We start from the raw sequence: 27261 nt of genomic DNA, 5'->3' as shown, positions 1-27261 counted from the left end.
TTTACATGCATTTATAACAGATGTGGAGTATTAATATGTTGTCACTGTCCAAAAACATGTATCTCCAAAATGGTAACTTTAAAGGAGAAGATAAAAAAGCACTTCTTAATTTTCAGTCAAGTGATTTTGGAGCGTTTCTATTGGTCCGTTCATTATGAAATTTTCACACAATGTGAAGGACAGCAGTTATGTTCAAATGATGTAAAACAAAAATAGAAAAATACATGTTTTTCTTTGGACCGTGGTGATATCATTTTAATAAATACTTATTCAATATGATATTCCAAAGCAAATGTTGAACACACAACACTAACAAGGTGAATATAAGTATAATAATATAATATAAATATAAACTGGCCGACTGTTTTTGAGCAGCATGAGAGAAGTGTGTTGAACAATAAAGTGCATAGTTTCTATTTAGATATCTGTTGGAAATATGAAAAATAATCACAAAGCACAAAGTATATATATATAATACATATAATACATAATATATGTATAATTATATATGTATATACATGTATATATGTATAAGTATAATATATAAGTATATATATATAATATATATAATACATAAGTAATATATAATATATATATATATATATATATATATAACACTGGCATTTCTTCTTCATTTTATTTAAAAATAAATACTACGACCAAAGAACAAAGACGATTTTGTTGGCTTTAAAAATTACAGTTACTCATTTATTCAATGTAACTGGTTAAAGTAAAACACGTGAAGGATAATGTGGCTGTGCGCACTTTTATGGCGTTTTATAAACACACTAACGCCACAAAACGTTTCCTCACCACAAAGACACACATTCTGCAGTCCTCTTCTCTCTGTGAGATATAATAAATGTGTAAATGTTGCCGAGTTCAGAGCCGTCCTGCTGAGCTTGCGAACTAACCAACGCCAAGCCAAGGCTCTGGCCATCACGCATGGTGTCGTGCCACACACAGCCCCAGAAACACACACAAACAGAGTGTGTTCCTGTCTTATTTCCTGTTATTCAGCCACGGTTCACACTGAAGAACCTACTGTGCTGGGAACTAATTGTTCTGATTCACAAACCAGTTTGTGTCGGAGGAAATGGGCCAAACGGTTCCAAATTTAGTTCACAACCTGGGACTGTTCCAGGTTCTTGTTGGTGGAAAAGCGATATGTGAGATTAATTAAAAACAAAAATTTGAAAAAATTACAAATATCAGCAGCAAAACACTTAGAGTAGATGTTTGTTTCTTAATTGAAGGCATAGTGCATCATGTTCATTTATGGAGATACACTTTCTCATGCTTCCTTGTTGTGTGTTGTGTATTTTTTGCCCTCCTGCTTCAGCTCCCCTTGCTTTGCCCCCTCTCCTTGTCTCTCCCCCTCCCTTTTTCTTCCACTCTCTCTCTCTCTCTCTCTCTCTCTATGCCTCTTTGTATCCTTAAAATATTCTGCACATCCTGCAGCAGTTCCGCATGACAGACACCCCTAATATAATCAGCGCGTCTGAATTCTAATTTATACCGTCAGGATAAAATAAATAGTCTGCAGTTAATTATAGGGAGCCGGCTCCTTGCCTTTCGTGCCGTGATTTATGAAGTGCGTGTCCACGTTCTCCCCATGCATTTTTCTTAATTTATTTTTAATCTGTCTTTCAATTAATCTTACTTGAAACGTCTTAATGATGGGAGAGGTGTGTGGTAATGAGAGAAGGCCAAAGGAGTGGTGCTTGTGTGGTCATTGGTGGTGATGGGGGGGCAGGTCATGCTCTGACAAGGCTTCTTTTGGACCCCAGTTTAGTAATGGTTTAGTAAACCCCCACCCTTCTCTATCCCATAGCACGCTACACTTTCCTGGGGGACTGTTTGAAAAGCTCCTCTCTCAACTCAGCTGTTTTGCCTAGTCATGGGCTGCTTCAGTGGGAGGATTTTGGGGCTGCTGAGCCAGACAAGACATCTTTATGCATGATGGCTGCTCTCTTTTTTCTCTCTTGTACTACTGTCTCTCTCCCTCCTGCTCTTTCTTTCTCGTGTTTTCTCCAGCTGAGATTGATGATATGTCCTCTGTCTGTAATTTTATGCTGTTGTCCTGCAGTTAGTCTGAAGTGTGCATTGTCTGTGTCTAGGAGATATTCGAATACTGTATTCAGCAAAGAACAATGTTTAAAATGGTGTCCTCTGTAATTGGAAGCAGTCTCGTTTGCAAGGAATGAATGATTTGCACATCTGTAAAGTTTCCTGTATTGCTATGTATCTGTTTGGGATATAGTCCTTTGCTTGTGCACTAAGGAATGAATTATGTCAACATTAACCGAACATGCAAAGCATGTAACATTATTGCATCGTTTTTGCCTGTTGACAAGAGACATCTCCTTTCAAGTCAATCTCCCAAATACTGGAGGTAAATATAAGGCGCTCCAACTTCTGTTTCATAGTGAGTGTCATGAGCATCCTCTGAAACATGTGAAGTCAATATTTGGAAGTGCCACTAACTCATGATAGGAGCTCTGTATACCTGAAAGTGAACACTAACTGCTCACATCTGTTATATTAACAACCGGACACCAGCATTTGCTAGAATTATACTGAGTGATGGAGACTGCATCGGCCATTCTAGCCAGTGGGTGAGAGTGAGGACACTTGTAATGTCTTGGACTACAGATCGAACTCTCTTTTGTTCTGCTCAGCTCAACATGAAGCTTTATTGGCATGCCCATATAAACTGTGCAAGTAGCCTTTATGTCAGTGCATACACACACTATATATTTACCATAAAACTGTATTTTTAGCTGTGTTTAAACCAGTGTATTACTGGTACCGTATTATCAAGTTGCTTCCTGCCTTTACTATGAATTACTTCCAGCCAAATGCACTTATTATAATTCACTTACTTTCCAAACATCTCTCTCTCTCTCTCACTCTCTTGTTCTTGCTTGCTTGCGCTCCCTCTCTCCGCCCTTTAATTTCCTTCTTTAAGGAAACAGAACCCACATTAAGCAGCTAAGCGTGGCTGAAGGATGATTTAACTCCTCTTCCTCTTTGTCTCCTTGGCCTCCTCATTCCATTCACACACAGATCATTGCACACCAAGGCCCCGTATTCATTTCCCTACACACATACGCAGGGTTTTAACTAGGAAGGCCCGGCCCAGCCCGGTGCGGCCGATCGATACCTGCGGTCAGCTCCAAGAGCCACACGCCGCCTTAATAGGCCCTGCAGGTCCCACCATAAAACATCTCCCTCCACCTTAGCAACGGAGCCCCCATAAATCCTTTCTCTCTCTCTCTCTCTCTCTCTCTCTCTCCTTCTGACACTGTCTCTTACTGTATTCTCACTTTGTCTTTCTGCCTTTCTACTTCTCGGTGTCATTTACCTCTCTCTCTCGCTCTTGTCTCTACTCTGTCACATTCTCTGCCTCTCACATTGTTTGTCACTGTCAGGAAAAAAACAACAAAAAAAGTTTGTACATTTGCTCAAAATATTTCAGTCCTTATTATGTAAAAAATATGTTTGTTTGTTTTTTTTTTGGGGGGGGGGGTTGTTGTTGGTTTTTTTTATTTTGTATTTTTGGTTGCATCAAAATCAATTTCTTACAAGTCAGAATTTATATGCATATTAAATACTTCTAACTAGATACAATTTTATATTATTGAGAGTGATTTCAATTTTTTTAAAAGGTAGGTGACTGTCTGTGAGGAGTTGGTGTGTTCTCCCTGTGTCCGCGTGGGTTTCCTCCGGGTGCTCTGGTTTCCTCCCACAGTCCAAAAACACATGTTGGTAGGTGGATTGGCGACTCAAAAGTGTCCATAGCTGTGAGTGTGTGAGTGAATGTGTGTGTGTCTGTGTTGCCCTGTGAAGGACTGGCGCCCCCTCCAGGGTGTATTCCTGCCTTGCGCCCAATGATTCCAGGTAGGCTCTGGACCCACCGCGACCCTGAACTGGATAAGCCCTTACAGATAATGAATGAATGAATAACTGAATAAACAAGGACACACAACGTCATTGTTAAAAAATGTTGCACCACTTACGTAGCACTTCAATAAATATGAGTGTGTGCGTGAGTTACGAGCCAGCTTGAATAGATAAATATATGTACACTGTGGATAAGTTTAAGTTTAAGCCAAGTACTGAAAGCTTCCAAAAAAGCAAACAGTATCAGACAAGTTGGCTGTACGAACAACAAGCAGATATAAAATATAGATAAGCATCATACAGGTGACAAAGTAAAGACGTCTGATTCACCCAGAAGCTACACTTTTGAAATGTTTTGAATAAAGTAAACAGTACAAGCAAGGAAGCATGGGAACTACAGTTTGGAGTGCAAGCTTTATCATGCAGATTTACAGTGGCACTTTTAGTAGATTTTTATCCATGTGGTGGGGTCAAGACGCTGCAAAGTTGTCTGCAGTCTGTAAAAGAAGATTAAAAGCTGTGCTGGCAGACAGTGTACTGAGGAAAAGATGGTCAGACGACTGTTTCCTGGACCTCCTTTTTCTCTCACTGACCCTCAGGCTGTGTTGAAGAGCATGTCTGTCCATGTGCGCACGCCTGCATTAGCCAAACAGATAGCAACTTTAATTGCCTCTGCATCCACTTCCTCACCCCGGACACCCTCCAATTCTCGCTCTCACCCACCCTCCTCCCTCTCCCCTCGCAAATGAAAGAGAGCGCGAGACGGACGGAGCAGGCGAAGCCGGCCATAATTACTTATTTTAGTGGACTGCTGCAGAATGCTCCTCACCAAATGACTCTAATTCCAAATGGTTAACAAGATTTTTCTCTTTAATAGAGCCGAATCCGTGTGACAGCAAATTGCCTTCCCATTTGCAGCCTTAATGGCTTTTCATACTTTGCACTTCCAATAAGCAGTAAACTCGGAAATTAATATTGCACGCTGTGTTATGATGCAAATGGGAACGAGATAGGAGAGCCTTACCTTTCATGCAGAAAGCTCTGATTAGATCCGTAATTGCTTCTCCAGGATAATTTTTTTCTCCCTCGCTCTTATACATTCATTTCTTCCTTTCTTTTTTTTATGTCTCACATATATATTTATAAAGCTATTTTAAGCCTCGCTCTTCATGTCAGCATCAACATTGGCGTGGATTTGTTTCCAAATCAGTGCTAATCAATGATAATTTGATGGAGCAGGAGGAGTCACGCTTGGAACTAATATCTTTGCTGTCACCTCTGTCTGTTCGTCACAACCCTGATTGTGTCATCAATCAGTTTCTCTAACTCTTCACCTGTTATGTCACGTTACTCTGAAACAACGACAGAATAACAATGACTGAACTTGTCACTTTCTTTTTGAAATGGATATATGCATATTGTGCTGTGGCTGAGATCTACAGCCTACAAGTCTAATGCATTGTAAGTGTCATGTTAATGTTAATGGCGGTGAGAGAAGGCTTGATGGCTTACTGTGATCAGGACTTGAACCTTGTGAGTCTGTCTCTTTGCATATCTGATGTATCTTCTCTGCATTTCAAACAGCAGTCAGCATAGACCTGCAGTAATTTGTAGTGGTGCTATGGAAAAATAAAAAATAAATAAGTAAATTATAAAAAAAAAAAAAAAAAAGTAAATTAGTAAGTAAAAAAGATTTTTGATTTCTTTTTACATCACCTCTAATGAATGTGAAACATTAGAATATATGCTGGATTTATTATTATTATTAGAACTAGGCTTTTAATTCAGGCCATGAATATCAAAACTCATTAAGATGATAAATAAATAAACAATTAAATATTTTATTTGTGTTGGTAGAGGTCCTATGGCATTAGGAATTTAATCCAAACTTTGCTAACCAAGAGCTAACTTGGATGGTTTCTATTCATCGCAAGGAAAATTTTCTCACCCAAAACTTGAAATAAGAGAAGTATAATACATACAAAGGACATGTTTGGAGTATGTTGTTCCTGCCTGTATGTTTTGCTTATTTTTCTTGAATAACTGTATGTCATACTGCATCTTTATAATGACTTAAATGTACCTAAGTAGACGCACTGAGAATGCAGCAGATTGAGTAATCATTTGTAATTTAGCATGTTTTACAGCCCTTATGTGAGTCTAAGAGAAGACAAAAGTGTAAAGCAGGTATGTTTTAGTTCACCAAGGAACATCGAAGCAATGGTACGGACAACGGTGGTAAAGACCAATTGTATAACGTTATTCACTGTCCCAAGAGGCAGGTGAGTATTTGTCTTTCTCAGAATGTAGCTATAACCGAAAGCCTTGAGTCTTGAAAAGGTGTATAAAGTCAGTGAAAATAGGGGTCACTGGAAGGGTACCAAGCCATGCCTTTTGCTGATTATGAATTCAGGAATTGCCAGCATTGGTACATGTTTGAGGCCCATTGTACAGCGGTGACTGATGGTTATATATTCCTACTGTGTTAATGTCCTAGCTCCATTGCACAACTAAAGAAGTAGACACAAAACTGACTAGGCTCATTGACTGGATTTCAGTTAAGGGGAATAATATGTAAATTAGATTTTTTTTTTTTTTTGCCAGATTATAATTGAAGTTGTAAGGCCTTTTTCTGAAAGATGGTAAGAAACTTTACTTCCAAGGAGAGTGTTATTTTCCTCTTTAAAGTTTGTAGAAGTGTATGTTTTGGTGAAGTAAAAAGCATATTAAACATCTGGGCACAGACTTTTGTTGGTGTGCTCATTAGTATCTTGAACTGAAACATGAGTGTGTATCTGTTTATGTGCACACGGGGGGGGGGGGTGTATCTCTGTTCCTCCACTGATTTACACCATTCTGTGCACTCTGCTGGATTAATGGCTGTGTTTGTTGTTTTAGGTGTTTAAGATGCAGATTATTCCTGTAGGTTGTAAATCTGGCTGATAATGAGGAAATTCTCTTCCTCTTTCTTTCTGCCATTGGCCCTGTACCTGTTTACACTGCCCAGTTCTTTGGGGTGGGGGGGCGGGTAGCTTACCACAGCCCACACACACACACACATATGATGCTGACTGACCTTTGGACAGAAATAGGAAATAAATTCAGCCAGGTGACCGAGGTGACAGCAAGTCCTCAGGCTCTACATTTAAGCTTCCCCCATCTCCGAGGGGGTCACGTGACCAGCACACGCATGCTGCTTATCTGGCCTGGTTTCCATGGCAACCGTTCATTTTGCGTGTGCCGTGCTCCCGTTTCACCTGTCACTTTGGTAATTGCCTCAGAATTTTCCAGCGTATCAGGGCAAAAAAAGCGATGATGATAATGATAAGACAATATTTATGAACTGCACACTGACAGACAAGAGACGTGTGTGTGGTGGGGGGTGGAGGCTGGAGCAGAAGCGAGATGCATTTCATTACACTTATGACGGAATGCTCCAGAGTTTCAGCGGCCTCATCATTAGTGCGGTTACCACCACCTGCACCATGAACCCTTTACGCTCTTTTAATTGGGTCACTGTTCTCTTATTCTTGGCCTCCATTTTCCCCACAAAAGGGGGACAGGAGAGAATTGCTTTTCTGAATCTTAAGTATCCTTTGCCCTTGGAGCCATGCTGTGTGGGTCTGTCCAGCTTGAGGATTGATGCCTTTGGCCATTTATTTTAGTGGTTATAACGCAGAAGAACATTAATGTAAACAGAACATGCGGTTAATGGAAACCTTGCATGGACTGGTTTCTCCTTCTGCTCTGCTTCAGAGGCCCTATAACCTTTTAAAGATGAAGTTTACAGCGATAATAAATGCGGTCGCTTGTTGAGTGTTTCAGAAATTAGAGCTCGAAAGGAGGGACTTGACTCATGCGTTTGCCCTCCATTTTGAAAAACAACAACAAAGGAAAAAAAACAAAACAAAAACAAGAGGACTAGGGCCACATGGAATTTATATTGCATGCTTTGAGGGGGGAGAATGTCAGTGGAATTAATTGATTTGCCCATATTTGTCAGGAAAGAGTAAGCGCCTAACCCCAGCCTGCATTATTAAAGCTAATACCACAGTGGTTTGGGCTAGTCCTCTGCCGTGAATCACCCTCTGACACGGCCTTGATGATGTATGGATATATTATTCAGAGGCTTGTGTGGGACCGCTAGCCCCAGCCCCTCCACACACCGTTCCCCTCCACCACTCATCTGGGCCCTCTAGAGGCCAAATGGGTTCTGAGAGTAAAGACCACTTAGAGAATAGCCCGAGGCTGGCGCCTGCTAGAGTGCCCAGAGTTGTGCATTAGAACCAAGTGTCCAGGCCAGGTCCCTGTCTGTTTATTAAACCTTATTGGAGTTATCTGAGCCATTATTAGTCCCAAAACATAGATTATATAGCTGTATTTAATGATCAAAACTTTTTCATTGTGTTTACACTGATGATCAAGACATTCTGAGATGTTGGCCAGTGTTTCTTTAACTCATTTGCCTAAGTCATCAGAAAAAATTAATGCATGGGCATACCCAGTTTGGCCATAGTCATAGTATCAGCAAGTTGAATGGAAGATTTCTGAGAGCTGTGATGCTTTCTATCACTATAAATAAATGAAGCATTAAACTTCTTTACTTCTTAGATACACTGATTTTTTTTCAAGGTAAGGACAGGAGCTCATTCAGGACACAAGTGAAATGAATAATCTTTTTATTATTATTTTGTTGAATGCGAGTGACTTTAAAACCGATGTTTTAAATGTGGACCCAGATGTAAGACTTTGATGATGGTCCCTTTACCTGATTTAAATTCCCGCACTAATGGGGTTATGGCAAATGCATATTTTTTTCGCAAATAATACATTGTAGTATGTGCAAGACATTGCTAAGGGCTACGTAATTATCTATCACTGTGTAAAAGATGTATAAGGTTATTAGAAAAGTAGATTAACAGCTGAAATAACTTCCTTCGGTCTTAAAATATTAGTGTATTCCATTTGCAAGGTACTTCAAGTTATTTCAAAAGAACAGTTTAAAGCACATAACTACATAAATACCAAATACATAGCAGAGATCTTTTACCAATGCACTAAACAGTTCAGAGAAAACAAGTATTGTCTGGTTGATATGACATGAACTTGAGCATTGAACATTGATATTTGAAGCAGTATTTAAAATATGAGTTCATTACCTTCATTAACTTGAATACAATACCTTGACTATCATTAGAAACTATGACATATGATAGACATGTTGTGATATTGATTAAAGCAGTACAACACAACACTGAGTCTAGCTTAGTTTCAAAGTAAGTCCCCTATAGAAAAGTATACTTTTCCACCCTGCAACCTGCTGGGGGAGGGAATAAAGAGTAGTTTGGTTCTAATCTTGGCAAATTAATTAGACCCTGACTCTGGAATTACTTCTCATGAGTAATAGTCCTGCTGCGGGAGTTTCCATGAATCTAAATCGAAGCCAAAAATTCCCTCTCATGAATAAAACATGGAACTAACTAAAGAGAAGGTGCAGGTTTTTAGAGAGGAGACAGCGAGAGAAGGCTTGCTTTTTTGACACCTGGCATCAAACAGAGCCCAGGAGCAGGTGCACTGAAAGAAGCCTGACACCGTAATCAGTCAACTTCACTTAGGCTTTGACGTCTCAGGAGGGGCCGACTCACCATGCTAGAGCTTTGGTGTGGACCCTTTCTCCAGGCTCTTGTCTGGGGGGGGATATGGGTTTCAGTAAAGCCGGTAGGGGGAAGAGCATGGTGCTTTGCTGTTTGTTGAGACAAACAGTTTTAATATTTCAAAACAATCCTAATACCACACAAGAAATAGTAAAGGGTTCAGGAAAAGCTTGAATTAACTGGAAGTGGTGTAAATATTTAATAGCAGTTTGTGCAAACGAGGTTGGCATTCATAGTTTGTATATGACAGGCATGGGTGGGGTTGTTGTTTGTAGCAGGATGCTATTTTTTGACATGGAATGGGGAGCAGTGGCTTGGAGGTTATAGCAATGTCTTTATAGCCATTGTCTGCCTTTACCTTTGTGTGTGTTTTTGTCCCATTCTTTTTAGTAAAGAAGGACAGTGCTGTTATGCTGTTGTCCCAGAGAGGGCATTCAGGTTCAGTTGAGCTGTGGTGATTTTATGGACATCCCCCAGGGTTAGTTTCTGTGGTATGTTTAGATTTATTTTTTTTATTTTTACATGTTTCAAGAAGAAAAAAAGTAAAATGTTTATGTAATTGAGAAAGAAATAGAGCCTAAAGCCTTCCAAGGCATTACTCAGGTCCCACTGTGGTCTGCAGCATTGATGCTATTGTTCTGCTGAATTGAGTAACACATTGAGAACCTGCTTGTAGTACAATCGAATGCCATTGGAACAAATGGAACAAACCAATTATGAATATTGTGTAATTTGTGTACACCACTACAGCACTCTACACTGTGTATCTCTGGGTGTGAGTGTCTGTAAGTTTGAGAAATTGCACTTTTCTGGACAAGAATGTTAGTCAAACACGGTCTTTCTGTCCAGTCACACAGTGGTCTTTTCATGCCATTGCCATCCTCTGTGACAGATTGTCAGAATGGTGGCAATTATAAATCACTTTTCTGTGTGTGTAACGGATGGGTTCTTGAGCTGGGGTGACCACTGCAGAGGTCAGCACTTTCTCAAGCCCTGTCACCCTCACCAAACATGGACAAAGCTGCCACTCTGTCCTGCTGAGCACTCCAGTAATGGAGCCCACACTTTTATTTCCATATTTCTCTGCCTTTTATTGATGAATGTTTTCCTTTGGAGCGAGTCAGCGCTGCTCTTTATTGTTTTGGCCCGAGCGAGGTGTTTTTGTTTTGGCTAAGGCCTTTGACTGCCTCCATACATCATGCTCACTAGGCTCCAGCTTTCTCTGACTAGACTGCCAGTAATTAAAATAGCAGTAAGTCATTTAGCCACTGTAAAAGTAGCACATGGTATATATGAAGGTGATTTCTTAGTTGTTTGTTTGTTTGTTTGTTTTTTCAGGTGAGATGAACAATCCCTTTTTAAATCCCTGAATGAACCAGTTTATACTCCTTAGAGTGGGTCCCCAATATTGGACAAAAAAAAAAAAATTGTACAAATGGCTGACCGGGAATCTTGTAATAATTACCATCTTCAATCACTGCACTTCAGTTGCAGTACAGAGGTGACCAGGAAGATGCTACTGCAAGGTTTTGCATCATGAAAGAATTCTTCATATTGATGAAGAATGTGCATATGCCACATATATGGCACCTAAAGCAGTTCTTTTACTATAACAAGCTTGACATTGTAACAATAGAGGAACCCTTTTATTAAAGGTTCTATATAGAACCATCTATAGCACATTTCCCTCAATCTGAGGAACCCTGAAGGTTCTTCAAGTGTTCAGGGTTCAATATAAAACCACTTATTTTTTATTTTAATTTTTTTTTACTAAAGAGGCCTTGGAGAACCATCGTTTTAAGTGTGTACTTTTATTTCACTTTATTGATAATGGTTCTGCAGATGCCGGAGTGGGGCCCTGAAGGTGCAGGATCATTAGAATCACGAGTAGGTGTCTGGGTGAAGACCCATACAGTTATGTCAAAGTTGGGCAAGAAAGGGAACTTTCTCAAACCGCCACATCCTATTCAGGCTTTCAGAAGATCCAGAGCCTACCCAAAAATCACTGGGTGAAAGGCAAGGACACACTATACAATTCAGTCCTGTGCAAAGTAGAAGCTGAGACCCAGGTTTTGTTTAGTCAATTATTAAATATTAAATACACTAAATATCCAGAGGATTGTAGATGCTCAAATGGGTCTGAAAGGATTTGGAACTCACAAGGATCTTCACATGAATATTAAATAAACATTATTGCAGATTTCTTTGAAAACAAAAAGAACAGAAAAGACTTAAAAGCAGTGATGGGGAAGGCGGTGCTGGAGTTACCCGGCTGTGAATACTCACAATGAAATGAAATGTGCTTTACAGCCTAAAAAGTCTATTAAAGGGGCAAAAAAGGCTTATTAAAACCTTTAAAGATCACCTGCACCGTGTGCTAATGTTCAGATGTGAGTCATATGATAGGAGTTCTGTTATATTGAAAGTACTTGCTGTTTCTGTTAATAGTTCAGCTGGCCAAAAGTTTCTAAAACTCTGCTTGCCCAAGAGGAACAGTTTCTACTCTTCTGAGTACTGGACACTTGGCATTGTGTTTGTTGACTCATTTGCAGCTGCTTCAGAGCATCCCATGCTATTAAAAAAAGACATGTGCACACAGTGGTGGGTACAGCTTAAAGTAGTGGAAATCACTCAATTACTAGCGGGGACTACAACCCTTTGCACGCAGGGATGAACTGGGCTATTGGAGCTGAAGGTAACTGTTGCTGGTTCCCCAGATTCGTTGCTGTCTCTCACACGTGGCACTGTGTGCAGGTGTGTTTGAGCATGTGTGTTTTTGGGGGTGTTTTTAAGCGTGAGAGAGAGGCTTGGATACGGTGGCAGTCTCTCTACACCTCTAGCCCCTCTGGGTCTCCGTCAGAGCCTTCCCAATAGATCTTTATTTACAGCACAGGACTCGGAAACAGCTGGTCAATCCATTTAGCCTAAGGCCACTGATTTGTTCGTATTTACTACAACACCCAAAGAAAAGCCGGGGTATTTTTCCCTCTCTCTTTCCTATTGATCCAGCGCTTAGAAAATCTGCTCCGCTGTCTAAACACTATTGATCCCCTCCCCTCTCCTCGCCGAGCTCCCTGCACTAGTGTATAAAGGGACTGGATGAATTGAAATTTCATTTCCGACAACTTGTTCCTGTTATTTTTACCCCTCTTTTTTTCCCGTAACGCCGATGGAGAGAGGGAACAGGCGGCGGCGGCGGCAGTGGAGCTCAGTGAAGGTCAGTAGCTGACTGGCTGCAGGTGAAGATCTGGGAAGGAACTGAATAGCCAGACAAGTCCAGCCTTTCATGTTGGATCATAGTAGGCAGTGCTGAGCCATACCGGAACATAGTCTGCAACAGTAGGTAGTTGGTTTTGGGCAATGATTCTCAGCCTCTGTCCTGATGAAGTGATAGGCGATATGTTACTCCAGTACGGGGATTGTGGACTGCAATTTTTCTAAGTACACATGCAATGCATGGGTGTGCATGCTGCTCGCCTAACATTTCTACATGGAATTGGCATAAAAGATGATGATGATGATCACGTTTTACCTCCCACTCTCTAGACTCTCCCTTGTATACTGTTTTACAATAAACAGCTTCAGAATCATTGTGATGTTTCACTGACCTGTATTTGGGAGAACAGGGCCTCAGTCATTGCTACCCTGGACTCAGCACTGCAGAAACTGCACTATGCAATTTTGGAGGAGGGTAGGAAGCCACCTCCTCCCTCCCTGCCCCCACTGATTTCAGTAGAGTGCTGTAAAAATGAATTACACTAGGAGGAGGTCCAAGAGCACAATACCAAAATCCTACCTGGTGTTCTTTTAATGTATAGAGTTTAATTTAAATAATAATTATTTTGCTTAATCTATTAAATATTAAGAGAAGTATATTGTAGCAGATTTTTATTTGTCTGTTGTCTGTAACTTGTTGGCAAACTTTGAACAGACTAATAATATATATATATATATATATATATATATATATATATATATATATATATATATATATATATATATATATATATATATATGGGTTCAATCTAATTTAATTTGACCAAATTACTAATGTTTATTTTGTATTTTGTATTTTTATTGTCTGCTCTGACACTCATATCAGCCCTGGAAGTTCTTTTATTTTATTTTATTTTTTTTTTTATATGGTGTTATTAGATTTGTTTCAAATGTCATAATATTATTCATTCATTCATTCATTCATTATCTGTAAGCGTTTATCCAGTTCACGGTTGCGGTGGGTCCAGAGCCTACCTGGAATCATTGGGCGCAAGGCAGGAATACACCCTGGAGGGGGCACCAGTCCTTCACAGGGCAACACACACTCACACATTCACTCACACACACACAGCTACAGACACTTTTTTGAGTCGCCAATCCACCTACCAACGTATGTTTTTGGACTGTGGGAGGAAACCCAAGCGGACACGTGGAGAACACTCCAAACTCCTCACAGACAGTCACCCGGAGCGGGACCCATGTCACAATATTATCTGATATCTACTTATTTTAGCTATGTTCAATTATTTTTCACATTAGAATATTTGCTGCCTTTTGTTGAGTAGAGGCCAAAAATGTGTGTGTGTGTGTGGGTGGTGGTGGTGGGGTTAGGTGCACAACCTTCTTTTATATGCCAATTAAATGTGAGTTAAATTTCATAATCATAAGAGGTTACAGCATGAAAAACCACAAACGTATGCAGTAAAGGTGTAGGCAGGTCCAAGGTTGGGATCCACTGGCATCAGGGTGCTCTTTGTGGGTTTGGCTTGGTCAGCCTCTGGCTCTCCTCTGCTCTCAGTCACCCAGGCTGGCCTCTCTTCCTCATTAAAGAGTGTGCAGGCGTCATTAAGAGTCAGCAGAGGCCGCCCAGGCCTGGCTCGCCTTGCACAGGCCTGTCAGCAAGCTGCTGATAAATGCACACGGAGCACACACTGCAATGTGCTCATCTACCACACGCGCACACACACACACACACACACACACACACACAGAGCTTAGCTTCAGAAAGTTAGGCTAGGAATACCTATAGCAGCAGGAAGCTGAATGACTAGGTATAAAGTGGCATATAAAAATTTGATTTGCAAATTCAAACCGCGCTTTTAGCACTGTTCAAAGAAGACCATTTATCTTCACCTTTTTACATATTTATTTTCATCTACATCCACTGCTCTGTGTGAAAATTTCACAATAGGTGACTCAGAATGATGGGATAAAACGTCTTCAATCTACTTTAAAATTTAAGACCATTTTTGCTTTTCCTGTAAATGTACAGTTTTTAAAGCCTTTTTAAAAACATATGATAGTGTTATAATAGTTACATTAAAGGAACATCCTTAAGCTCCTCCTAGTGTAATTTGTTTTTACAGCACTGTCCTGAAATCAGTGGAGATTGTGTGTGTGTGTGGGGGGGATTTCCTACCCTCCTCCAAAAGTTACACAGGGCAGTTTCTGCAGTGCTAGGCCTAGAGTAGCAAAGACAGAGGCCCTTTTCTCCCAAGCACAGGTCAGTGAAGCATCACAACAATATTGAAGCTGTAATTTTAAGGTACAAATATTCCATGGTCACCCTTTAAGAGAAGAGGCTGTAGGAGCAGGGAGATTACGGAGGTCTGGTCAGCATCTGCTTTTGGCTAAAAGGCCAAGTAATGGTTGAGGAGCAGTGTGGAGTTTGTGAAACATACATCACAGGAGATGGAATATAGAGCAGGAATATTTATTGTTAGTGAGACAGAAGAAAGGAGGAGTGTCAGGTGAGGTCACCCCACCACACATTTGCCAGCTGCCAGCAGTCTTTTTTCGAGTCTCCATTTTGGAGATATTAGGTTTTGAACAATGAACTGAACTCACTTAGATTTGACCATTTTTGCCATTACACGGAGCTGAGGTGTAGCAGTGTAGCTGCATGTGTATGACAGGTGCTCTGTTTGTGTTTGTGTTGTAGCTGCAGGAACGCAGTTCTGAGCTCTTGAGTCTCCAGAAGACCCACAGCAAGCTGCAGGTGCAAGAAAAGGAATGGCTTAAAGAAAACTCCTCCCTCCAGGAGCAGCTCAGGCAAACCAGACAGGAGCTACACAGTGCCACCCTCAGGGTAAAGCTTCCACATTCATCCCCACTGCACGCGCTCCTCTACCCCTTTAGTCAGTGAGATATAGCGCAGCTCCAAACGAGAGCCCTGTTTTAATTAACATAAATATTCATATAACGACCACAAAGCAGGCCCACGTTCTCTTCTGTGCTTTTAACAGTAATGCATATCTTAATAGATTATCATTAGCAGCCTCATAACTCTTATTATGAGAAACAGAATTATGAGATTTATGGGTGAATTATTCTTTTTTTCTTTTTTCATTGTGGCCATTTGGTTCAGCAAAGCCATATTTTTGGCCTCTCTGGTACACAGTGCATGTCTTTTCTAACGTTTAAACCCCATCACAGATAAACACAAACAGGCCGAGGAGCCTGAGCCCTCTATCTGCAAGACACCCCCCACCCCCCACCTTTGAATTGCATATCCACTGAGCTTGTCATAAACTGTATTAAGAAAAATGGTCACGCCGTTTGACGTAAATTGGAAAATGGCATTTGTAAGCGAGCACTGCTGTGGAAATTAGAGATATTAAAATTATAAATCAGAATCTGAGAGGAGGAGGAGGGGAGAATGGTGAAGGCACTGAGGCTCTTCTCTCACGACAAGGCCTGAGTCTGACTCATACAAGCTCTCCAGGGTCTAAATGGCTTGACTTCTTACTCTCTGAATGAGAAAGAATAGAAAGTGTGTGTTTTTATGTGTGTGTGTGAGGAAGAGAGAGAAAGAGAGATGGAGATTTGGGGATTGGCTGCTGCACAAGAGGATATTGTGTCTTTTTTATGGAGTCAAGTCAGCTTATTTAGCGCTTTCCCACGCCGCAGACTGCTAATGGATCATTTCAAAGGTGTGATATGCATTATGCAAAGGCATCCGCTTGACACTTTTAACAACGCCTTCTCTCCCAGCGTGTCTCACCTTTGCCTGCTTTTCTCTCTCTCCCTCGCTCTCTCTCCCTGTGTATGCTATGCGTGTAGGCGGAAGAGCAGCGTCTGAAAGAGGTCCAGATTGATGAGCTCCAAAGAGAGGTTGACAGGACGCTGGCACTGCTAGAGAAGGAGAGAGAGGTCAGTACGGTCAACTACATCCTTAATAGCCCCTCACACACATGCCCCATTGAAGCATTTTGCGTACAGAAAACCCACAGACGCACCTTCGGCCACTGTGCACTTGCAGCCTTCCCTCATGTTCACAGCCATTCAAGGCAGGTCCTCTATGGAAAACAATCTCAAAAACTTAAAAGGAGCCGAAGGACTGCAAGGCCTTGACTCAGCTGACCCTGATCTAGCAGGAGACTGTTAAACTGGACCGCTCTCACCATGACACACAAAGTATCCTTTTGAGGGGAAAAAAGGAAAAAAAAGGAAACATGTGCCTTGGATCAGAACTTGAGATTTTTGTACGCACGTTTAATAAAAGGTAAGGTCAAAAGTGGCAGCACACTTACCAGTTGCTAGTAAGCCAGGCATAAGAGGTGACTTCTGTTAGAGAAATTCCTTTTAACTGAACTGTGCTCCAACAAATAATATAGTTTTTACTATGAGTGCATTAAATATAAGCAACTAATGTGTGATTTGATAATAAGTGTGTGTGTGTGGGGGGTGGGGGGGTAAATGTAATTACTTTTCATTGTGTTTTGCTTTATGTTTGAAACAAAGTTGAAAATGTATGGCCGTTTTTTTGGACATGGTTAGGGTAGTAGGCACCACTCCACACAGCAAAGGTTCCTTAAAGACTGTCTACATAGGGATATAACACACGCATAAGCACTGAAAAACATTTGTAAAGGATAATTGAATGTGGGTGAGGAGTTTATGCCATAAGCAAGAGGGTATAAGTCTTTGTAGATAAAGTTAATATTGGTTTTGACATATCGGCATTGACGGTAACAGTGTTATAAACTGACCAAAAGTTTTACAGGCGTAAAATCTTTATGCATATTCATGTATGATATGTAGGTATTTCAGGTAATTCAATGTTTTGACATGTCTGTGTAGTTAGGCAATACACTGTGTATTTTACATCACATGTTAGAGTTCAGACTAAAACTTGATGTGGGATGGAGGTGTTTGCACACGTTTGAGTGGGAAAAACAGGTCAAGTGTCCCAGAATGCACCTTAGCTGTTGTAAGAGGTGACTTGAATGAGATCATACAACACAGATCTCTTACAAGAGCTCACTCGCTCTGTTAATCTCTCTCTTTCTCTCTCTCTGTCCCTCCCTCCCTCGCTCTCTCTCTCTCTCTCTCTCTCTCTCTCCCTCCCTTTCCCTCTCTCCCTCCCTCTCCCTCTCTCTCTCTCTCTCCCTCTCATCTGTCTCCCTCTCTCTCTCTCTCTCTCCCTCCCTCTCATCTCTCTCTCCCTCTCCCTCTCTGTCCCCCCTCTCTCGCTCTCCCTCTCTCTCTCTCCATCTCTCTGTTCCTCTCTCTCTATCTCTCTGTTCCTCTCTCTCTCTACCCTTCTCCCTCTCTCTGTTCCTCTCTCTGTCCCTCCCTCTCTCTTTCTCTCTCTGTCCCTCTCAGAAAGTCGCTATTTTATTGCTTCCACTTCTTTCCACTCCACCTGTTCAATAACTTGTGTTTACCATGGAAGGCAAACATGGCTTGATTCTGATTCATTCGCCCATGTTGAGCAGACACAGGGCTCCCCTTAGCAGATTGTCAGCTCCCAGCCAGTGCCCTGTGCCAATAAAGACTCCAACTTTAAGGCCATATGAGTGTGTGTATGTGTCTGCTTTTTTTTTCACAAAGCAACTCGCACAGTAGTAGGCAGTAGTGTATGACTGAAATTAAGAATAGTAGTTTACATTGTTTAGTTGGACACAGAAAGATAAACAGTGTAGATCTCTACATTAAGGTTGATACGCTTTGTGATTTTTACAAATAAAATATGTTGATATTCATAACTGTGTTTAAATAGTTTGTTTTCACTTGTTTTGAGGCGTAATCTGTCTGTCTCTCTCTCTCACTCTCTCAGGAAGGCAGCCAGGTGGAGGAGATGGAGTATCTGAGGGAAGAACAACAGCAACTGAAGGACAAGGTCCCTTTTTGGAATCCTACGCCTATTAGATTTAGTTCGTCAGCGAGTGCCAGTTCTGTGCATGTCACAAACTCACCATAGTTTGAAACAAGTGTGGAACGGAAAGCTAGAGATATATCTCCCTTTGCCAACAAAATTCACCACCCTCTCCTGTCTGTTATTCTGTTGTAAGGCCAGACAATCGATACTCTTTGTCTGCCAGCCTCCGTGCTTGTACAAGTGTGCATGTATGTGTCAGAATGAAACAGGCCTTTATTAGCTGACTGTGCAAGGGTTTGACTTTTAACATGGCTACATGAATAGCTAGAAGCAGACAGGAGACTGAGGAGAGGATGTCTGTGGGCCGGAGAAAAATTTGCCAAGCACACTCTAGAGAACAACTAATCAGACATTACTTGTGCAGCCTTATTGTTAGCTATGCTAACTTCTATGGCTCTGTTTAGCTAGGTCCAAAAACAGTTACATTTTATTTACATTTTTAACCACCAGTGATGCCAGTTAATAAGTAATCTTGAAGTCCTGAGTTATTTTTTTATTTATATTTTTGCTGTTTCCTTCCCTGCACCTAACCTTGTTTCTGTTACAGATTTCTTTTACAGGTACTTTAATATTAAATTCATGTACCTAATAGCTAGAGATGATTTACATACATTTAGACTCTGAGATTTGTATTATATTTATTCAGTAATTGCAGTACCAACAGCGTGGAACTGAAACTAAAATGTTAACTCTGCAAACAATGCAAGTGATTTATGTACACATGGAGCCGAAAAGATGTGAGTTTGGATGCTAAACTGCAGTGTCTTACATCAGAAGTGAAATGAAAATATTCACAAAGAGAAAGAGAATAAATTAGTTTAATGGTAGTTTTAAGCTTTACAAACTAATGTCATCGCAGAGTGTGTAAATAGAAGGGAGAAACACAAAAGAGCTGCACAAAGTGAGAGGAAGAGATCCAAAAGCATTAACGTCTTTTCTTTCCATTCTCTCTCTCTCACTCTCACACCCCCTAACTGAGCACAGGTATTTCAGATTCTGGACTTTCCCCCTTCCTCACTTTGTGTGTGTGTGAGGTGAGTAACCTCAGGGCAAGCTCAGAGCTCCCAGCCGGAGTGTTTTTCCAGCGTGGCCTCACTGGGCTTTGGGACTGCCATAAAGTAGCGCCTTCAAAGGCCGGCCAATCGCCACTTACCGCTGAGTGCTTCTCTGGTGGTTGGACAAGATTACTCTCAAAACAAAGTGCGGACAGCTTGATTAATAGAGGCCTCTGCCGAGGGCCTACGCCGCAGTATATTTTCACACTTAACTTACACTCCTTCATTTCGCTCGCATGGACTTTTATGTGCCGGGCTTGTCACCGTAGGAGCTTGTCGGTTCATAAAAAAACAAGCCTCCACTTTGAGCCGCTTTCTGTGAAAACTCATTAAAAGCCCTCTGGGTGTTTTGTTTGAATGTCCATGGGGAAGCTCTGATGAAGAAGACTAAGGACTCACTGCTCCTATAAGGCTTTACTCTACAACATGAGATAGTGCTAGTGATCTCCTGCCTGTTCTGATGTATTCGTAATTTCACACAGTAACAGTATTACTGTTTTTTTCTTAAAGGTATTAATAAATAACACATAATAATGGCAGTTTGTCCTATATGTTCATTAGAATGTTTTCAGTATTCGTTATATCCATGCTTTGCCTATATTTTAACTTAGAGTTTTTTTTCTCAGGAGGCTTACTCTCCATATTTCTACTGCTAAATATGCAGGAATATTGTACTGCATCTTCAAAGTTCTGTCTCAGATGATTCGACCGCATGCTACGCAGTTTTTACAAGAACAAATTTCATATTGTTTCTGTATTTATTGTCAACATCACTTAGACTAATTTGAAGTTACAGATTTCAACTTATTTTTAACACATAAAAATTAAATTTCTTTAATGTTATAGTTTATTCTCATTAATTAATCAAAGATTGTTAATGGATCTGGACAGAATTTGGTGATGCCTTGTTTGAAGGTCTACTTTTTTTCAAGTAACAGCTTCTTGACGGCTACACATTCTTTCAGACTGGTGCTGCCTCCTCAAAGCATGGATCATAGAAACACAGATTTTTTTCCTCTTGTCCCTCAAAGATGAAAGCTTTAAGCCCTGTTAATCACATTGGTTCGTTAGTTAAACTACATATGGTGCTGAGCTTTTAGATGCAAAAATATATCACAGAAGTGGCTTGAAACTCAGCACGCATTCCCTCATTCTCCACAAGCATTCAGTGATATCATGTGTGCTTTTAAGCATAAGCAGCTCGCCTGTTAGTCTTTGCAGGTATTTACTCATATCAAACATTAGTGGTAACATTTTGAAATAAGGGAAAGTGAACTCAGATCTTTATTGGGCAGTATATAAATGTAAATGCGGAGACGTGGCTAGTACTTCTACACGCAGACACACACACACACACAAATGACTCATATTCTGCCTACGTACTGTACGTACCTGGGGCATAAAAGCTTCACAGTTGTGGCTCACCTTTCAAAGCACTTACCTGGGTGAAAACAGGCTTTTGATTCAACATCACCTCCATCAATAAAACAGTTCCCTGACTCTATTCAAGCCTCACAGTGGCAATTTAAAGATTTCATAACCATGTACAGTCATGACGGGCACAAAGTGAGACGTACAGTAGGAGGCCACATGGACAAATATGACCTGACCGACATAGCTGATATGGAAAAATGCCCCCCACCAACCCTCATGTTCAAACAATTATGTATTTTTCATGTTTTTAATAATGGGACGGGGTTGTTATTTAAAAAAAAAAAATAGATTATTTAGGACTGAAACCAACAAAACTGAGATAAACAGCAGCGGATAAAAACATCTGAGAGACAGGAGAAAGTCAGCAGATTTATTTGAAAACAGGTTTCCAGAAAAGGATGGAAACTGCAGTAAAAGGCAAAGTATAGACACATTACATTCTGTAAATATTAAAAACGTATTGAGTTTTTGATGCTCCATTTTCTATTTATTTTGAATAGATGTAAAATCTCTTAAAAAAAAAAATCACAAAGGTGAAGGGTGGTCCTTGTCTTTTTCACAGTACAATACTTTCTTTATACGTATGCTGTTTTATTATTGTTTTTAACCTTGGCACACCATACTCATCAGCATTTTGGGTTTATTTGTTGCATTATTACAGACTAACTAGGAAGAATATGTTTTGTTTCATTTGCATATATAACATTTAGAAAAGCTATGTATTCCCAGCCTGTTGATGTGTGTGTGTCTGTGTTTCTGTGCAGCTGATCCAGGCTGAGTTCCAGGCTGAGGGCCTGAAGAGGGAGCTGGAGAAAATGAGGCAGGAGCGGAGGAGAGAGGTGAGAGAGTGGAGGGAACAGCAGCGCTTCTCCTCTGAGAGCCTGAAGCAGACACAGACTTATCTGCAGGAGACCCTGGACGGCCTGAACGTCCAGAAGGAGAAGAGCTGCCGCCTGCAGGACAAGCTGGACACGCTCCAAGCCACGGTGAGCAAAGGAGGACAAAGAGAGGAGAACAGCAGAGCAAAACCTGTGAAAATTAGAAAGAGCCAAGAAAAAATAAAAAGACAGGAAAGAAGAGGAAAGCCAGCAGTTGTACACTGTAAGATAAATGAGGGAGAGTTGAGGACATGGTGGATGAGGAGAGGTCAGGAGAGCATGGTCAGTCTCCCTCACTTCAGCTCACTGGAGGCTCATTAAGACCAGCTCTGTAGCACTATGCAATCAGACCTACACAGGAAATTAGCTTTTTTTTTTCTTCTTCATTTTCTTTACCCTGCTCTCCTCCTTTCATTTGCACTCAGTTAAAATGCATATGAGCTCAGTGGTGTTAATTAACATTTTGTGCTTAGCTGGCACATTAACCACTCTCCTTGATGGTCTGCCAGAGAGAGAGTAGCTCCAGCACCAAAGTGGAGGGCTTTTTGTTGTTGTCCCATCAGGTCTAGGTTTTTGTTTACTCTTTGCATTTGCTGACAATCGCAATATATTCTGTGATGGTTTGCTCTAAGCCTGGAGTTGCTTTTTGCTTTTATTTATTTATTTTTTATGTCCTCTAGACTTTAAAAGAGGTTTGCAGTGAAGCATCCAACCCATCAAATCAGGTGGATGTAAGCCGAAGGATAAATAATTTAGCCTTTGGTTTGTGCAGTGAAAATTCATAGACTTCCTAGAGGTGTGTGTGTGTGTGTGTGTGTGTATAGGTTTGTGGTAAACCTCAGTCCAGCCCAGGAGCATATGACTCAACTTCAGCCCACTTGTGCATTGGTTAGACTTAGAATTCTCTGAATTCTCACATAAACTCCACATGACCCCAACCACCAAAAGACGAGACCACAGTTTTATAAGCACTTCCTGAGCCCCTGTGCTGCTGGTTGAGCTGTTTTTCTTCACGAGGCCTGTAATGGAAATGTGATTAAGCTATTTATTCCTTTTCTATACATGCCCTTTGCCCGCTGTGTTTTTTTAAGTGATTCTGGATTATTATGATTGCAAAAACATAGTGGAGAGATAGTTTAACAGATAATTATGTGTAATCCACAATCATTTTCTGTGAGCCCAAATAACGATGGCCAGTGGTCAGAGCCTGTATTATCCAATTTGCCATTAAATGGGAGATGGGTCGAAGCTGGCTCCCTAAAAATGGAACCATTTCCTTAAAGTGACAAATTGCCCCTATATACACAGTACATCGTAGACACAAAATGGACAGAGCGCCTTGCTCTGCTATTGTGATCATAAAATTTTTCCTTAATATGAGGGATTTTCCATTTCTGTTTTCTCTATTGTCAGTGTATTGCTCTACATTTCCATTACAGCTTTCTGTATCACTTTTATCACGTCTGCAGCTGATTGGGCAGATTGATGACCCTCACTAGGATTGAATCGAGTTTTCTGTGATGTCTGTTTTGCGTTCAATAGCTTGAGGAGCGTGAGGAGAGACTGACCGCTCTGACCCTGGAGGAGGACTCTCTGAGACAGAAAGTACACACTCGAGACCAGGAGGCCTCTGACCTGCAGCAGCAGCTCATGACCTCCCAGAATGCACTGCAGAAAGTGACCACGGAACTTCAGAGTTGCCAGAGAGACCTTAAGGAACAAGTAAGAACATCAGACACTTTCATCAGTGTTTTCCTAGTCTCTTAGATTTCGAAACTTAAGATAAATTATGTCTTGTACACACTCCTTATAATGAGTGCATTTAGCTATTTTAAGGTTCACCCACTGTGACTGCCATGAAATGCTCACAGCAATGCGTTTGTGTGTGTTTTCCTGGTGCTTTTTCGCTTTGTATTAGGTGTGTTACAGTAGGGGAAACACCTACTCTACAACAGCCTCAAGACAAGTTTGTAGATGATGAATATGTATGGACATTTTTCACAGGATGTCCAGAGATTGGGGAAGAAGCAGAGAATGGCCGAGGTAAAGACAGAACTGACCCAACTACAGCACCAGTACACCACCTGCTATTCCCAGGTAGGATTGTCACCCAAAACAAAATGGCACACAGTATATGTGCTTTATCCCATTGCATCAGAAGAGTGTAGAGTCGCTCTAAATCAATGTCTAGTTTCCTAATCGAGTAAAGGTTAGAAAAGTCGAGGTACAACAGTGGCAGCTAAAAAAAAAAGCTGTTTGAGTACTGAGTAACTTCATGAACTGCAGTCAAATTTCTAAAACATCTGTTGGCACAGGAACTAAAATATATATTTGAGGTAAAAGTAGACTGCATTATGCTGAAATGTACTTATAGAAATAAAGTATTTAAGTATATGTACTGAAAAATATTTATTACCCACCTCTGAATTGCACCAGTACTAAAATAAAGAGAACTACATTAGTATGGCAGCTATGCAATGGCAGGGCTATGCCTCACCTATTTATTATAACTGTACATCCTGCTGGTGGTTTATTCATATAAAAGCACGGGCAAAAATGTTTATCTGTTGCCAGAAGAATTACTGGCCCTGCATGTGTGTGGAATATATGAGCTTTACTATCACTGTATAAAAGATGTTTAAATATCCTCTTTATTGCTGGATGCATTGTTTATTATATTCAAATAGGTAGCTCTTTTGTGTTTAAAGTAAATCTCATATATGTGAACAAAGTGTCATATATATATAAAGTGCAACAACAGCACTGAGAAGTCAGTTTATTCACAAATAAATAAAGAAGTAAATAAAACAATTCAGTTAATGGCAGAAATATCTCATGTTTCGCCTGAAAGCCTTAAAATCACAATTTACATTAAAATGTATTTTGTATTTACATTTGTTTGCAAGTTTTGGAACCCTGATCAAAATATGTTTTGTGACCATCACTGCAGAAAAAATAACATGAAAATTGGTCTTATATTGGCTCAATTGGTTTTATAACGGCAAATCAGAAAAGGTTGGGGCATGTTTTAAATAAAAATGAAAATAAAACATTTATAACTTCTCTGTGACCTTAATTGCATTGAAAACTGTATATCAGAAAATGATTTGATGGGTTACTTCACAAATCAGAAAATAAAATGATGTCAAGTCAAAGCCTTGCAGCATATAAAAAAAACAGACATGTATTTAAACGTTTGTAATATTGCTATTTCTTTTCAAAACAGCTGAAAGTCATTTAGGGACAGACAAAAAAACAGTACAGGGTCATTGTGGATCTGTAGTTCTTGACAAAGCTTTACTGAAGTAATCCTGAGCCCATGAAGTTATAACAATTGTAGATGACGTTTCTTGATCCCGTACCATCTGAGGGATCCTAGATTACAGTTTTTCAGCCAAGGTTTAGCGTCATTAACCATTACACACTGAATCTCCTCAAGATTCCTTGAATGCTTCATTTTTCCGTTATGCACCGAGGATGGTGAAATATTCAAATCATGATAACAGCCACCTATTGACATCACCTGTTTCAAATCTCCTCACTATTTCATTGTTTACATAAATGCTCACTCTAAAGGGCCCTATCACAACTTTTTTTGGAAATTGTTGCAAAAATGAATGGCAAGGATGGATTTCTATTTACAAAATTAAACAAGCTGGCCAGACCATATATGAAATATCCTGGGCTCCTACTGTCAATTAATTACAAGATAAAGTACAGTTAGATTTTTATTTGCATTTTCCATTTCTGAATTGAGGTTGTATGTTTTTTCCATAAGATTAACTCAAGAAACTTTCACTTGTCATTTTGTTCAGGAATGTTCCACATTTTGGACTTGACTCTGTGTGTGTGTGTTTGTGTGTGTAGCTGGTGGAGAAGGAAGCATCTGTGTCCAGGCTGAGGGCTGACCTGCAGCAGGCAGAGGAGCAGAGGGAGAAACTGACCTCTCAGCTCAGCCTCGTCACAGAGAAACAACGGTCAGCACAGCAGGAGGTACCACCTTGCCATGCGTAAACACACACACTTCTGCTTCTGTCAGTTCAAACTTTATAATCTTGAGCAAAAAGTAGGTGGAGATATTGCAGGTGCAAATTATTACATATTTCGTTCTATTTAGTCAAGTTTGGGCAACTCGCAGCAGCTAAATTTTCTGCAGCCCTTTAAAACGTTGTGCAGCTGTTCATCAAGAGTGTCAAACAACATGTTGAGGGGCTTGGTTTAGCATTGGCAGGAGACGTTGTTGTTGGAGTATGAAACATATAATATCTCTAGATGTCAACAAAGCTTAACTACACTGGAACTTTCCGTACTGGTGCTTCTCAAACTGTTTAACCTGTACATTGGTGGTACGTGAAGCATCCTGAAAGAGAAATTACTGAATCGTTGAAAAATCAAATTTCATGTGTAAATTACAGTGTTTCAGAGAAAAATATCACGTGGGCAAATATCAACTTAAACATCTGAAGCAGTGCATATCCACAGTAATGAATACTGCCACCACAGCGTCCAAATCCCAATAAATATTTTACAGTGCTATTTTGTAGACTGCAAAAGCAGGTAACCCATACAAATTTGGTGAAGAACATTGTTTTAAGCTGACTGATCTAGTCCTTTCCAACGAATGGCTAGACTCAGCCCTTTCACTAAAATGGTAAGGGGTAAATGCCTTTGTATGCCTACTGTGTACACGTTTTTTGTGTTTGTAGGTGTGTGTGTGTGTATGCCTGGTGTGTGTTTTGTGAAATGACTTATAAGTGAAACTTGGTGGTTTGCTTTGAAAATGTGTGGCACTTAGTCTAAAAAGTTTGAGAACTGACCTGTTTATGCATAGGATGATATCACAGAAGGCACTGAAGAAATATTCCACTACAAACTGGCTTGTAACTTTCACGCTATCTCTGTCGGTGATTTAAAGATTTCCGAACATTTCCGTATTTGGGCCAAAAATTGTGGGACAGCACGGTGGCGCAGCAGGTAGTGTCGCTGTCACACAGTCCCAGGGACCTGGATGTTGTGGGTTCGAGTCCCGCTCCGGGTGACTGTTTGGTGTGTTCTCCCTGTGTCCACATGGGTTTCTTCCAGGTGCTCCGGTTCCCTCCCAAGGTCCAAAAACACATGTTGGTAGGTGGATTGGTGACTCAAAAGTGTCCTTAGGTGTGACTGAATGTTCTGGA

General features: G+C 40.5%; 1 protein-coding gene across 7 annotated transcripts in view; it reads left to right on the top strand.

The window, feature by feature from the left end:
- LOC136672315 (polyamine-modulated factor 1-binding protein 1) overlaps positions 1 to 27261 on the top strand; it is a 188224-nt gene that overhangs the window by 123837 nt on the left and 37126 nt on the right. For 6 of the 7 annotated variants that reach the window (XM_066648311.1, XM_066648313.1, XM_066648312.1 and 3 more), the window contains 7 exons: positions 15499 to 15645; positions 16620 to 16709; positions 18619 to 18681; positions 21974 to 22195; positions 23630 to 23809; positions 24092 to 24184; positions 25955 to 26080. In XM_066648311.1, the coding sequence (XP_066504408.1) occupies positions 15499 to 15645; positions 16620 to 16709; positions 18619 to 18681; positions 21974 to 22195; positions 23630 to 23809; positions 24092 to 24184; positions 25955 to 26080 (921 nt within the window). Of the gene's footprint in view, positions 1 to 15498; positions 15646 to 16408; positions 16490 to 16619; positions 16710 to 18618; positions 18682 to 21973; positions 22196 to 23629; positions 23810 to 24091; positions 24185 to 25954; positions 26081 to 27261 lie in introns of those variants that run through there. The other variant, XM_066648315.1, reaches the window with a different exon arrangement.

The sequence above is a fragment of the Hoplias malabaricus genome, chromosome 16, assembly GCF_029633855.1.
Source record: "Hoplias malabaricus isolate fHopMal1 chromosome 16, fHopMal1.hap1, whole genome shotgun sequence".
NCBI classification, from domain to species: domain Eukaryota; kingdom Metazoa; phylum Chordata; class Actinopteri; order Characiformes; family Erythrinidae; genus Hoplias; species Hoplias malabaricus.
Note: the sequence above shows the minus strand (reverse complement) of the source record. Positions and strands in the feature narration are given on the sequence as shown.